Source organism: Nerophis ophidion, linkage group LG18 (genome assembly GCF_033978795.1).
Source record: "Nerophis ophidion isolate RoL-2023_Sa linkage group LG18, RoL_Noph_v1.0, whole genome shotgun sequence".
NCBI lineage: Eukaryota > Metazoa > Chordata > Actinopteri > Syngnathiformes > Syngnathidae > Nerophis > Nerophis ophidion.
Window position 1 is genome coordinate 13,996,198 of NC_084628.1, and position 15,521 is coordinate 14,011,718.

A 15,521-nucleotide genomic window follows, 5' to 3' on the forward strand; every position below is an offset into this window, starting at 1 on the left:
GTTGTGTGGCAAAATGAACCTCGCGCTCTCCACAGGATACCTGATCACTACTTGAGTTACTTTTAAAGTAAGAGTCCAGACGTGTTTCTCTTTCAAGCTTTTTATAAATTATTATGCAACAAATGACGCTAACCTCTCTTAAAGAATTACAAACATGAGCAATTTATGAATGACACAATCAAACAACGGCCCTGCGATGAGGCGGCGACTTGTCCAGTCCAGGGTGTACCCCGCCTTCCGCCCGATTGTAGCTGAGATAGGCACCAGCGCCCCCCGCGACCCCAAAGGGAATAAGCGGTAGAAATGGATGGACAATCAAACAACATTAATTTTTTTTCATGTGTTTTTTTTAATCAGCATTTACTGTGTTGGCCCTGCAATGAGATGGTGACTTGTCCAGGGTGTACACCGCATTCTGCCCTAATGCATCTGAGATAGGCTCCATCGACCCCCCGCGACCCCAAAAGGTATAAGCGGTAGGAAATGGATGGATGGATAGATGGCTGCTGTCAAAGATTGGGAAAAAATACGTACATTTTTCACAGATGAATCCTACTACAGTACAGTAATTATATGCGATACCACAATCTTTTTCGGATCCAATGTCGAATAAAATCCAGGCTGGTATTGCTGATCTTACCGATCCAATACCGACATTTTGCGCAAATAAAACCTAAGGGACAAGCGGTAGGAAATGGATGGATGGAAACATGTGTCTGGTTAATTATAAAATATATTTTTAGTGTTGCTGCACCAATGCGTTACTAATTTATGTCAAATTTTGTACTGTAGGTGTCTCCAAATAGCCGGCAAAAATGATACCTAAACTTGTTTTATAATATTGTGTGACTCATTTTAATTGCCAGTAATTGTCTTGCTTGATGAGTTGTCCAGGGTGGACCCCGCCTTCCGCCCGATTGGAGCAGAGATAGGCACCAGCGCCCCCCAGCGAACCCTAAGGGAATAAGCGGTAGGAAATGGACGGATACCGAGGCGGAAGAAAAATACTTCCCACCAATTGTGTTTAATTTAGACATGATCTCAGTTATTTACTGCCTTTACACAGGGTTCCTGGTAATGATATGAATAATCTTAAATAACTGAAGTGTTAAAAATATAGATATTTCGATTTGAAAATCGATATTACTAGCATAAAGAGCTTGTATTGGCGGTATCCGTATTTCAGTATCGATCTCACGACAGTAGTCCTGCTAGAATGATAATAAAGCGATTGATGTAAAAACGACATAGCACTGTTTAACAAATGTATATTTTATTTGTTATTGTTACACAAGTGTACAGTTCACCACTTTCAACACATTGCAAAGCCAAAACTATGTACAACATCAGACACACATACAATTCCTATTGAAAGCTTTAAAAAATAACATAACTATCTCCTCAATTTCATAAAAATACAATCTTGTGACACCAATAAAGCGCTCTATGTACAAGTACTCCATGAAAATATTTGTTCCTAAAGATGAATAAGATAGAATTTGCAAACTTGAAAAGGTTCAATAAAATAATTTCCTTTAAAATCTAGGCAGGTAAAAGCTTGTATTTTCTCTTGCAAAAATAAATTATTTGCCATTTGCTGGAAAGCTGCAAAGTACAGTCAGGTGTTTGTAAATTAAAGCATAACTCAGACACCAGCAATGCACATTACAGTAGATCTGCAGCATTCCCAAGCAGCAATAAACTACAGTTCATGTCCCACACAACACGCTAAATTCCACACTCAAGCACACAAACACACAACCCCGCCCCCCCCCCCCACACACACACGCACACGCACAAAGTAACCAAGTCTCCCTTATGTTTTTTTTCCTGCGATATTCAAACACATTCTTTGACTGTACAGTTAAACTCCTTCCACATGGATGAAAAATTGCACAATTCCCCTTTTGTCAGTTTAAGATGAGCTTCAAAGCTTTGGTATGCTATATTGTGAAATGTTAACGTTGTCGCTCTGTGACAACATCCATTAGTGCAATAAAAAGCCTCTCAATATTGCTGCAAATATCTCAGAACATTCTGATGTTTGTTATTCCTAAGTGCGGGCATCTGCTGGCGGTCTGCCGTCAGAGACTCGATCCCGAAACCCTGGCGTCCGGGAGGAAAGCAGTGATGGCTCGGTAGCCGTGGGCTTGCCGGATCATGTCCCGCATCTCTCCGTTGAGTTCCATCAACTTGGCGGAGATGTCTGTCAGGTCCTGCTTTGAGCCCACCAGCGCGAACGTTCCCGTCTGACCCAGGGTTTGATGGCGAAAGTAGATGTTCAGTAAAGTCTGGACCTCATCCTCACAATGGCTGCCGAATATGTCATTAGGCCATGTTGCTCTGGAATCGAAACAAGGATTACACTGCAAATTACTTACAAAACCTAAAACCAGTGAAGTTGGCATACTGTGTAAATCATAAATAAAAACAGGATACAATGATTTGCAAATCCTTTTCTACTTATATTCAAATAAATACACTGCTAAAACAATATATTTATCTTGGAACTGAGAAACTTCATTTTTTTTTGCAAATAATCATTATCAATCAATCAATCAATGTTTACTTATATAGCCCTAAATCACTAGTGTCTCAAAGGGCTGCACAAACCACTACGACATCCTCGGTAGGCCCACATAAGGGCAAGGAAAACTCACACCCAGTGGGACATCGGTGACAATAATGACCCAGTGGGACGTCGGTGACAATGATGACTATGAGAACCTTGGAGAGGAGGAAAGCAATGGATGTCGAGCGGGTCTAACATGATACTGTGAAAGTTCGATCCATAATGGATCCAACACAGTCGCGAGAGTCCAGTCCAAAGCGGATCCAACACAGCAGCAAGAGTCCCGTTCACAGCGGAGCCAGCAGGAAAGCATCCCAAGCGGAGGCGGATCAGCAGCGCAGAGATGTCCCCAGCCGATACACAGGCAAGCAGTACATGGCCACCGGATCGGACCGGACCCCCTCCACAAAGGAGAGTGGGACATAGAAGAAAAAGAAAAGAAACGGCAGATCAACTGGTCTAAAAAGGGAGTCTATTTAAAGGCTAGAGTATACAAATGAGTTTTAAGGTGAGACTTAAATGCTTCTACTGAGATGGCATCTCGAACTTTTACCGGGAGGGCATTCCAGAGTACTGGAGCCCGAACGGAAAACGCTCTATGGCCCGCAGACTTTTTTTGGGCTTTGGGAATCACTAATAAGCCGGAGTCCTTTGAACGCAGATTTCTTGCCGGGCCATATGGTACAATACAATCGGCAAGATAGGATGGAGCTAGACCGTGTAGTATTTTATACGTAAGTAGTAAAACCTTAAAGTCACATCTTAAGTGCACAGGAAGCCAGTGCAGGTGAGCCAGTAAAGGCGTAATGTGATCAAACTTTCTTGTTCTTGTCAAAAGTCTAGCAGCCGCATTTTGTACCAACTGTAATCTTTTAATGCTAGACATGGGGAGACCCGAAAATAATACGTTACAGTAATCGAGGCGAGACTTACAATTTAATGGAAGCAATACATTGCAAAAAAGTTGGTACAGAGGCATTTTTACCACTGTGTTACATGGCCTTTCCTTTTAACAACACTCGGTAAATGTTTGGGAACTGAGGAGACCAATTTTTTAAGCTTTTCAGGTGAAATCATTTCCCATCCTTACTTGATGTACAGCTTAAGTTGTTCAACAGTCCAGGGTCTCCGTTGTTGTATACGCTTCATAATGCGCCACACTTTTTCAATGGGAGACAGGTCAAGACTACAGGCGGGCCAGTCGAGTCAAAGCCACACTGTCATAACATGTGGCATGGCATTGTCTTGCTGAAATAAGCAGTGGCGTGCGTTCATGAAAAAGACGTTGCTTGGATGGCAACATATTTTGCTCCAAAACCTGTATGTACCTTTCAGCATTAATGGTGCCTTCACAGATGTGTAAGTTACACATGCCGTGGGAACTAATACAGCCCCATATCCTCACAGATGCTGGCTTTTGAACTTTGCGCTGATAACAATCCGGATGGTTCCTTTCCTCTTTGGTCCGGAGGACACAATGTCCACAGTTTCCAAAGAACAATTTGAAATGTCAACTCGTCAGACCACAGAACACTTTTACACTTTGCATCAGTCATGTTCAATGAGCTCGTGCTCTGCAAAGCCGGCCGCATTTTTGGGTGTTGTTGATAAATGGCTTTGGCTTTGCATTGTAGAGTTTTAACTTGCACTTACAGAGGTAGCGACAAACTGTAGTTACTGACAGTGATTTTCTGTAGTGTTCCTGAGTCCATGTGGTGATATCCTTTACACACCGATGTCGCTTTTTGATGCACTACCGCCTGAGAGCTCAAAGGTCATGGGCATTGCCACTTAAGTGCAGTGATTTCTCCAGATTCTCTGAACCTTTTGATGATATTATAGACCACAGATGTTGAAATCCCTTAATTCCTTGCAAAAGCTTGTTGAGAAATGTTTTTCTTAAACTGTTCACACATTTGTAAGGTTAAAAAAAGCATACTATATTGTGGTTATTTTTAGCATTATTTGACATACTAGGAAACATATTGAAACAAAAACAGTTGTAAACCTTGAATAATCTAAAATGCACGACTAGTTGTTTGTTTATACCGTATGATGACAGAATGAATGTCAACAACAAGTGATTTGACAAGCTCATACATAATTAATAATACAAACTAGAAAAGCACTTGTTCCAGGACCTATTGCGGACATTTTCTAAAAATTTAATCAAAATCCGTCCATTACTTGTGTTGGTAACTACAAATTTTTTTTCAAAGCAGTTACATTTTTCAGAAAACACTTCGTAGTTAACCATGTTGAAAACTAATGAACATTTTGGCAAAAATGCACCAAATTACTTAAAGCAGCGTTGATATAGAGGTATACAAAGTAGGGTAACTAATAAATATAGATACATTCTAAATGTTTTTTTTTTGTTGTTAAAATCTTTTAAAGTTATTTTATGTTATCATTATTACTCATATCATTATTTGTTTAGTATTGAATTTATTTTACCTAAAATCTTGTATTCCTATTTGTACTATGCTGTCTGTAAATGTGGCCATGAATTACCATGAATTGACTAACGTGGACTTAAACAAGTTGAAAAACTTATCCGGGTGTTACCATTTAGTGGTCAATTGTACGGAATATGTACTGTACTGTGCAATCTACTAAGAGTTTCAATCAATCAAAAAAAAAAGGCTGCTGTAGCAAAGTGATTTTCCTGCAAAGGATCAATAAATCATCGACTCTATCCACAGTGTCAATAGCGATACGAGCAAAAGTAGGTTGGACACTGCTGGAGTTCCTATCCCTTGACATATTTTACCCCTCACATGAATGCATTTGTATCTTTTTGTCATACTCAGTATGAAAATGTACCACTTCCTATTTAAATCAAAGTTATTTGCTGTAACTAAAGCTAAACAACACGCTTATTTTTTGTTAGCTTGCAACTGCCGCCTGATTGGGACCAGAGAAATACCATATTTTTCGGACTATAAGTTGCAGTTTTTTTCATAGTTTGGCCAGGGGTGCGACTTTTACTCAGGAGCGACTTATGTGTGAAATTATTAACACATTAGCGTAAAATATCAAATAATATTATTTAGCTCATTCACGTAAGAGCCTTTTTTATTTTTTATTTTTTCTCCAAGATGGCGCTGCTGTAGTGGCTGCTATAGGCAGGAGCTCTGTGCTCTTGTATCATCCTTTTGTGTTTCCCTCTTGTTTTCATGTGTTATTATATTTTTTTGCCTTTTGGTCTGGGACCCTTTGGGACTGTGTGACAAGGGGTGCCACTTTTGTGACCTCTGTGGTGCTTTTTTTTGTGGACTTCTGGATCTGCCTCCCGGGAGCCTTTTGGCCATGGAGACCAGCTGCTGGGTCTCTGCCACACCGGAGTCCGTTTGGAGGGACTGGAGGAGATGCGGATGAGGGGACAGGGCTGCGGAGCTGGCACTGAGCGCTGGGACGGAGAGGCTTCGCGGTGTCTTGGCTGGGTGAGCAGGTGTCGGACACCTCAGTCACCTTGGACGTATCCTCGCTCATCCATGTGGACTGGACACTGGCCGAGAGTGGAGTCAGCTGTCTTGGTTTCTTTGTTGGGTCTGCTCCTGTCTCTGGCCATGCTCCCTCCTCCCCAGCGGACGATGGCGTGGATCACCGCAGAGGCCACCACAGTGGATATGTTTATTTTACTTTTTATTCATAGCTGTATGTAGAAGTGTCTGCTGCTTTAATGTCTTTAATGTCCTCTGTGTTCTTTGATGTTTGATGTTTCCCTCTTACACACATGGAAGAGGGATGTGTACTATGGCTATGAGTTGTTTTTTTTTTTTTTTTTTTCCTCCTTGGCCTCAGTCTGCACCCCCTCTCCAAGGCCCAGGCTAAGACCGATTTTTTTTTTTTTTTTTTTTTTTTTAAATTTCATTTTAATCTTCTATTTCCCCCCCCCCTTGTTTACCTGTATCTCATCTTTTTTTGTAAGGGGCGCTGGAAGCCGGCAGACCCGTCAGCGATCCTGTTCTGTCTCCCTGTAATGTTTGTCTGATCTTGAATGGGATTGTGCTGAAAATTGTAATTTTCCTGAAGGAACTCTCCTGACGGAATGAATAAAGTACTATCTAATCTAATCTATCTAGACGTATAAGATTTCATCGGATTTAGCGATTAGGAGTGACAGATTGTTTGGTAAATGTATAGCATGCTCTATATGTTATAGTTATTTGAATGACTCTTACCATAATATGTTACGTTAACATACCAGGCACCTTCTCAGTTGGTTATTTATGCGTCATATAACGTACACTTATTCAGCCTGTTGTTCACTATTCTTTATTTATTTTAAATTGCCTTTCAAATGTCTAGTCTTGGTGTTGGGTTTTATCAAATACATTTCCCCCAAAAATGCGACTTATACTCCAGTGCGACTTACCGTATTTTTCGGACTATAAGTCGCAGTTTTTTTCATAGTTTGGTCGGGGGAGCGACTTATAATCAGGAGCGACTTATGTGTGAAATTATTAACACATTACCGTAAAATATCAAGTAATATTATTTAGCTCATTAACGTAAGAGACTAGACGTATAAGATTTCATTGGATTTAGCAATTAGGAGTGACAGATTGTTTGGTAAACGTTTAGCATGTTCTATATGTTATAGTTATTTGAATGACTCTTACCAGGCACCTTCCCAGTTGGTTATTTATGCCTCATATAAGGTACACTTATTCAGCCTTTTGTTCACTATTCTTTATTTATTTTCAATCAATCAATCAATCAATCAATGTATTTTATTTCGGCAATCTTCACATAAAACAAAGAACAACAACAAGAAAAGAAAAAAACCCCAAAACACTCATTTGAGCAATGATTGAGCCGAAAGGGTGTAGGTTGAAGCAACGCTTATATAAACCTACCCCATCCCAACAAGAACAAGGTTCAAAATATATAAAATCTAAAACATGCTTCACTTATATTACTTTTTTTTAAACAATATATAAGCAACATATATGTAATACATGTCTCATATACACAGTTTAACATTTAAATCAAACATATAGATTTGTACACCTATATATATATATATATATATACATATACATATATATATACATATATACATACATATATACATATTACATATACACAATTCATTTAAATTCCATATAAAGTGGTAATATATACATTTTAATATAACCTATATGTATGATTATGAAATCATAAATTGTATTTATATACATATTATATATTATTGTATTATATATTATTGTATTATATATTATTAAATTGCCTTTCAATGTCTATTCTTGGTGTTTGGTTTTATCAAACAAATTTCCCCCAAAAAAGCGACTTATACTCCAGTGCGACTTATATATGTTTTTTCCCTTCTTTATTATGCATTTTCGGCAGGTGCGACTTATACTCCGGAACGACTTATACTCCGAAAAATACGGTATATATGTTTTTTTCCTTCTTTATTATGCATTTTAAGCAGGTGCGACTTATACTCCGAAAAATACGGTATGTGGTGTTTTCATGCGTCACTTTTCTTACCTGCACTCCCTTATGTAGTAAATAGCCGTAGCGAAGGTGTTGCTCTTCAAAGCTTCCAGGATGGCCTGCACAGCCGCCTCAGAGGAGCTGAAGGTGGAAGGCTGGGACGAGCGATGAACCACTTTCTCATCATCCGCCATTAGGGCTGCTCTGAGATGACTCTTCAGCTCGGTCAGGTCTCCGGATGCATTGGTTAGCTGCGCGGTGAAAGGACTAAATAAGCGTCATGGATGAATATGACAAGAAAAAAAGTGTGTTTACCTACTTTGGGAATGGAGCTTATTCCGTAGACCTGCTCGATCAGCTTACAGTAGGACTGAAACAGCAGCAGAAGCTGAAAGTGGAGTTTGTAGAGTCTTTGACAGAGCTCCAGTTGCTGAGAAGTTCAAGAAAAAGATGTTACAATGATTGCTCCAGTGCTCCCTTGTAAGACTCTAGTCCAGGGGTCTTCAACGTTTTCTAGGCCAAGGTCCCTCAAACTACTATGAATTACCATGAATTGATTTACGTGGACTCTGACTTAAAAAAGTTGAAAAACTTATTCGGGTGTTACCATTTAGTGGTCAATTGTACGGAATATGAACTGTACTGTGCAATCTACTAATAAAAGTTTCAATCAATCAAAAAAAAAAATTATGAAGAGATAGCGCGAGGACCCCCTACTTATATATCCTATACAAAACTGGGATTGTGTTTTCAATTAAACTGGTCCTAAAGGTACCTTTTAATTGTGCAGAACTAAAATACTCAAGTGATACAGAATAGCACCGCTAATAGCTAGCTGGAAACGAGCATACTACTTGCTAGCTGGCAAAAATGGTGTGTTCTATTTGTACCGGGACGTCGGAATTTCCAAGTTCCTCGTCGAAAGTTGTCAACTACAAGGCCGGGTCTCCTATTCAAAAAGTTGGAGAGTCGTCACCACTTTGGCTTTCACAGATGGCTGCTCTGACGGTAAACAATAATAGAAGCTTCAATAATAATGAAAAATTATTGGCACATCTGACTAGTTTTTGCTGAACTAAATCAACAGTAAACGATGTATTGTTGGACGTATACAACCTGACAAAAGGTCATTTACACTACAGTAAAAGTACCATACGCAGGTGAAATAAAAAAATAAGATATCGTGCAAAAGTTTATCCATGTCATCAATTCAACTTCAGATGTGAAACTATTATGCGATATAAACTCATTACATGGAAAATTATATATGTCAAGCCTTTATTTGTTTATTTGGTGATCATGGCTTACAGTTTTTGAAAACCCCTAATATTTTAGAGATTTCCAATTTGAGGTTTTCAGAAGTTGAACATCATCATAGTTATATCAAAAGAAGGCTTGAAATATCTCGAGTTGCATGTTATAAGCCTAAGTCGTACAGGGGATTCATAGACCCCATTCCTGGGTGGACCTTGCGTAAGAAGAAGGGGGGAGGATGGGGTAATCATTTTGCAATGCAGTCTGCTGAAAATGATGGAAAGCGACACTCTACATAGAAAGTGACTCAGTTGTCAAAGTAGGAATTGCCACAAAACACATTTGAAGGTATTCAACACTACTGCCTACTGGCGGCTAAAGTGGATAGTGCACCTCCCCAATTTGTCACGTTTCATGTGTCAGATAAACCATGACGAATGAGGCCATATGAATCTCCTTCCTACGGTATGTTAGTTTCATCTGATTGCTGGAATAAACACACTTTTACACAACATTCTAATGTTTTAAGTTTCACCTGTACAATCTACATTGCAAGCAATGTAGATTGTAATAATAATATGTTTCCTCTTCATAAACTGTGTTTGAAGGCTGCAGTGGCCTTGTGGTTAGAGTGCCCGCCCTGAGATCGGTAGGTTGTGAGTTCAAACCCCGGCCGAGTCATACCAAAGACTACAATAAATGGGACCCATTGCCTCCCTGCTTGGCACTCAGCATTAAGGGTTGGAATTGGGGGTTAAATCACCAAATGATTCCTGAGCGCGGCCCACGCTGCTGCTCACTGCTCCCCTCACCTCCCAGGGGGTGAACAAGGGGATGGGTCAAATGCAGAGGACACATTTCACCACATCTAGTGTGTGACAATCATTGGGACTTCAACTTTGACTTTAACATATTTGTCCAGAAGTTGTTTATATTCAGATGAGGCGAGCAAAAGAATAGCTTTCAGCTTGATTGCATACTTTGTTACTGGAATGCTCATAGCCCGGCTGTGACGTCACTCCTAGCTCCGACTTCCAAGGTGAATGGAACGCACCATTAGCGCGATAATCGCTAGCTAACATGAATAAATAATATAATTATTTATACAAGCTTTTATTTCAAACCTGCACGCTACAGTGAGTAGGGTGGTCATGCCTATGTTATTTGTAAACTACACTACAGAATGTTGGATTAATGTTAATTTAAAGACATTTACATTTGTGAAAAAATTGTAAATAGAATATAAAAAAAAAAAAAAAAGTCTAATTGTTAAAATATTTCATGACCCCTAGGCAGTACATCTGCCGACCCCTTGAGGGCCACGGAACCCCTGTTGAAGACCTCTGCTCTAGTCTATTAGCTGCTCTACTATTCCAAGCTATTCTGCAACTAACTAACAGTTGTCCATGCGACAGGCAAATTAGGGGAAACAAGCCTCATCCAACTTACAGCCAGAGATTCCATTTGCTACAAAGCGAGCATGTTGCAGAACAGAAAATAAGGAAGAATCAAAAAGAGAGGCCGTGCAAGTTCATTGTTGACATGCACTCTGAGAATTCATGTGTCGACCACACCTGTCAATTCAGAGTTGAAAGGTGACAAGTGTGTGTAAATGCATGCATATGTTTCTTACAGCGATGACGAATTACTGTATGTTTTCTACAGCTTCATCTTTCTCTTCTTCTCATGAGCGAGAGGAATTGTTTGATGAAAAAGGCTTTGCACAAACATTGTAGGACTTATTTACTGCTTTTCAACTGAAGTTCAGGAACCTTGACAAGCATTTTGGCAGTGCAGTACATCCTTAAAAAACAGCAAAGTTTTCCTGTCATAGAGAGGATTTTTGACTACCATTTTTTTAGCACATCTTAATAACAGCTTAGTGCTTCTGTCATATGGAGGACCTTTAACTAAAGTTTTTGGCAGTATGTCCTATAAAACAGAAGAGTGTTTGTCTTGTCATCGTATAAAGCAGGGAACCCCAAACTTTTGGACCCGGGGGCCGTATTGGGTTAAAAAACTTGACGAGGTGCCACACTATATACAAGACTGTCTCAGAAAATTAAAATATTGCGATAAAGTCCTTTATTTTCCGTAATGCAACTAAAAACATGAAAATGCCATACATTCTGGATTCATTACACATCAACTGAAATATTGCAAGCATTTTATTATTTTAATATTGCTGATTATGGCATACAGCTTAAGAAAACTCAAAAATCCTATCTCAAAAAATTTGAATATTTCCTCAGACCAAGTAAAAAAAAAGATTTATAACAGCAAAACAAAATCAAACATTTGAAAATGTCAATTAATGCACTTAGTACTTGGTTGGGAATCCTTTTGCACGGATTACTGCATCAATACGGCGTGGCATGGAGGCAATCGGCCTGTGGCATTGCTGAGGTGTTATGGATGCCCAGGATGCTTCAATAGCGGCCTTTAGCTCATTTGCATTATTGGGTCTGGTGTCTTTCAGCTTCTTCTTCACAATAACCCACAAATTCTCTATGAGGTTCAGGTCAGGGGTGTTGGCAGGCCAATGGAGGACAGTAATGCCATGGTCAGTACACCAGTTACTGGTGGTTTTGGCACTGCGGACAGGTGCCAGATCATGCTAGAAAATGAAATCATCATCTCCATAGAGCTTTTCAACAGATACAGCTTCAATAGCCGTATTCCCATGGTCAAGCCACTCCTGAACTCTAGACAACGGAAGTTCCCTCAGTCAGCAATGGTTTGGGGAGCCATGTCAGCTGCTGGTTTTGGTCCACTGTGTTTTATCAAGTCCAGAGTCAATGCAGCTGTGTACCAAGAGCACTCCATGCTTCCATATGTTGTAAAGCTCAATAGAGATGATGATTTAATTTTCCAACATGATCTGGCACCTGCCTTCCGCCCGATTGTAGCTGAGATAGGCACCAGCTCCCCCCGTGATCCCAAAGGGAATAAGTGGTAGAAAATGGATGGATGGATGGATTGTTGAAAAATAAACAAGTGATTCAATTATAAATAAATATTTCTACACATAGAAGTAATCATTAACTTAAAGTGTCCTCTTTTTGGATTGTAATAGAGATCCATCTGATTCATACACTTACTTCTAAACATTTCTTCACAAAAAAAGAAATCTTTAAAATCAATATTTATGGAACATGTCCACAAAAATCTAGCTGTCAACACTGAATATTGCATTGTTGCATTTATTTTCACAGTTTATGAACATACATTCATATTTTGTTAAAGTATTATTCAATATATATATATATATATATATATATATATATATATATATATATATATATATATATATATATATAAAGGATTTTTGAAATGTTGCTATTTTTAGAATATTCCCCAAAAAATCTCACGTACCCCTTGGCATACCTTTAAGTAACCCCAGGGGCACGCGTACCCCCATTTGAGAACCACTGATTTAGAGGATTTTTGACAACCTTAATCATATTTCTTTTTTGATATTAGAGACAGAACCTCACGCTGGTGTTATATACGAAATAAGATGTATAATAAAGAGAAAAGTGTAATGTCCAAGCAGAACAATAAATGACCACAAAGCACAGCTGATCATCAAGCAAATAGATATACAGTACACAGTGCACAGTTGGAGGAAATGAAGGGAAGCACTCACAGAACTACAGAGTCACAAAGTAATGGCATAGCAGAGGGCACAGTATGACAAGTCAGTTTAAATGGAATCCGGAATCTTGTAAAGCGTTATTTCATGAGTTAGAACACCATTGATAAAGCTGCATAATAACATTATGATAGAATTGCAGACTGACAGGTGACTGTGTTACCTTTTCCTCCTGCTCAACAGGCTGACATGTGACCACAACACCAGCGGGACTTCTGGGAAAAGTGGCCTTGCAGTTGCTGAGCCACTGAGAGTGAGACATGTGGTAAACACATGAACTTTTAAGACGTGAATACTCAATGTTTGACCTTACCGTCACAGCTGCCTCCTTTTTGCTGTTATAAGTGTCGAGATACTCCTGAAGCTCCAACACGCTGAATTTCATTTTCTCCAGGAGTCCATACGATGTAATCTGTGAACAGCAGCAGGTGTTTGGTAAGGTTTTCGTACAGTACCATGAATACTTTAACATCAAGGATGATGGGTCAAATGCAGAGAATAATTTCGCCACACCTAGTGTGTGTGTGTGTGACAAACATGGGTATTTTAACTTCAACTTGGTTTAGTACTGTGTTACTGACCAAACCTAAAAAAAAATACTTGTTGCGTGCTTTGGTGTGGTTAGGTTCACACTGGTATCATTTGTCATGTGATCAAAGGCAGTACATTGAAGAACAATTTTTAACATATGGACTTAATTAGGCAGCATTGGTGACAAACAGTACATCTGGACTGTATTCAAACTGCTTCACTTTTTCCACATTTTGTTATGTTACAGCCTTATTCCAAAATAAAACAAATTTAATAATGACAATGTTTAAAGATTTTTTAAAACTTTTTTTTTTTTGCTAATTGATTAAAAAAACTAAATAAAAAAACATATTTACCGGTACATACGTATTTACAGCCTTCATACTTTGTTGATGCAGGTTTGGCAGCGATTACAGCCCCAGACCTTTTTGAATATGATGCCACAAGCTTGGCACACCTATCTTTGGGCAGATTCACCCATTCCTCTTTGCAGCACCTCTCAAGCTCCAATAGGTTGAATGGGAAGCGTTGGTTTTCATCCAGGATGTCTAGTCTGTACATTGCTGCATTCATCTTTCCCTCTATCCTGACAAGTCCCTCAGTTACTGCCGCTGAAAACCATCCCCACAACATGATGCTGCCACCACCATCTATCACTGTAGATATGGTACTTGCCTGGTGATGGGCAGTGCCTGGTTTCTTCCAAACAGGACGTTTGACATTCACGCCAAAGAGTTAAATCTTTGTCTCATCAGACCAGACAATTTTGTTTCTCATGGCCTGAGAGTCTTTCAGCTGCAAAACCTTTTACTAAGAAATAGCTACTACTATATACAGGCCTAATTGGTGGATTGTTGCGTAGATGGTTGTCGTTCTGGTAGGTTCTCCTCTCTCCACAGAGGAATGTTGTAGCTCTGACAGAGTGACAATCAGGTTCTTGGTCACCTCCTTGACTAGACCGAGATGTATTGTACTATGTGACAAGAATCAAATACACAAAACCTGGGATGTCCAAACCTTTTCAAACCAGGGCCATACAAAAAAAATTAAAGGCTTTGTGGTATAGGTAACAAAGCAAATTAGTGAAATATCTAATCTAACACTCTTGAAGTATTTAATTCCTTCTTATTATTATTTACTAATATTATTATCATCCTGCCAATTAAAACCTTTGTAAGGCTTTTAGCTAACTTAAAAATTGACCATATCTTGCAAGAAAACATGTTTATTTGGACAGGATGCTTGGCGTAAGCCGGATACGAATCTGAAACGCTGAAGTTGCTGGCACACTTGCTCTAGCATCTTTATCCAGGATGTGTGTTTTTTGTTCGTCTATAGATTGTGTCGTGCGACAGTTAAAACGAGCTGAGGGCTACAAATGTCAGTCTTTAAATTTTGTTTTTTTACCATCATTGATTTCAGAAAAAGCTTCTGAAATGTACTATATACAAAAATATACTAAAGAGCTAACACACACTGTCCGGCAACTATATCTCTGAAGCCGTTTCAGTACGTTTGTTTGGTGCACACCAGGGTTCAGATGATCAGAGCGGAGCAGACTTTCTTCAACCCAACATGACAGAACTGAATGCGTAATAGAGACGCTTTGGTAAAACCTCACTCCCTGACGCCTTAAGACTTTGCACTACACATTGGGTTTTAGCTTGTTGCCTAGCGCTGTCGCACTCTCATTTGGAGGACCGGGCTGCATTCTGTGCTGGACCAGGCGTGTTATCAGCACACCCTAAAATGATTGTAAAAGGCCAGGTTACTCACTGTGTCGGCATCGATAAACAACGTGGGACACTCGGCACACGCTGTCAGCATTTGAGACGACCTCAGGAACTTTGATCCTAATCCTCTCAGGCTGTCGCCGAGGTAACTGACGGCCTCACAGGTCAGGGAGCTAAATTTGATCTGGAGACTCTGCAAAGCAAATGAACATGCTTACTAGTGACAACATCTTAAAGGAGACCTATTATGCAAAACCAACTTTACTTACCTATTGGTAACAGTTTTTGTGTATGTGGGATCTACATAAGTCCCAAAAATGTGAAATCA

The 15,521-nt window shown here is 39.4% G+C and overlaps 1 protein-coding gene across 2 annotated transcripts in view; it reads right to left on the reverse strand.

Moving 5' to 3' along the window:
* Positions 1 to 1,251: 1,251 nt before the first annotated feature.
* frya (furry homolog a (Drosophila)) overlaps positions 1,252 to 15,521 on the reverse strand; it is an 80,508-nt gene continuing 66,238 nt past the window's right edge. The window contains exons 55-61 of one of the 2 annotated variants that reach the window (XM_061877303.1): positions 15,237 to 15,386; positions 13,243 to 13,341; positions 13,093 to 13,176; positions 10,724 to 10,741; positions 8,340 to 8,450; positions 8,075 to 8,271; positions 1,252 to 2,343 (exon numbers count right to left, since the gene is read on the reverse strand). In XM_061877303.1, coding sequence (XP_061733287.1) covers positions 2,085 to 2,343; positions 8,075 to 8,271; positions 8,340 to 8,450; positions 10,724 to 10,741; positions 13,093 to 13,176; positions 13,243 to 13,341; positions 15,237 to 15,386 — 918 coding nt within the window. In that variant the 3' untranslated portion in view covers positions 1,252 to 2,084. The remainder of the gene's footprint in view (positions 2,344 to 8,074; positions 8,272 to 8,339; positions 8,451 to 10,723; positions 10,742 to 13,092; positions 13,177 to 13,242; positions 13,342 to 15,236; positions 15,387 to 15,521) is intronic. The other variant, XM_061877304.1, reaches the window with a different exon arrangement.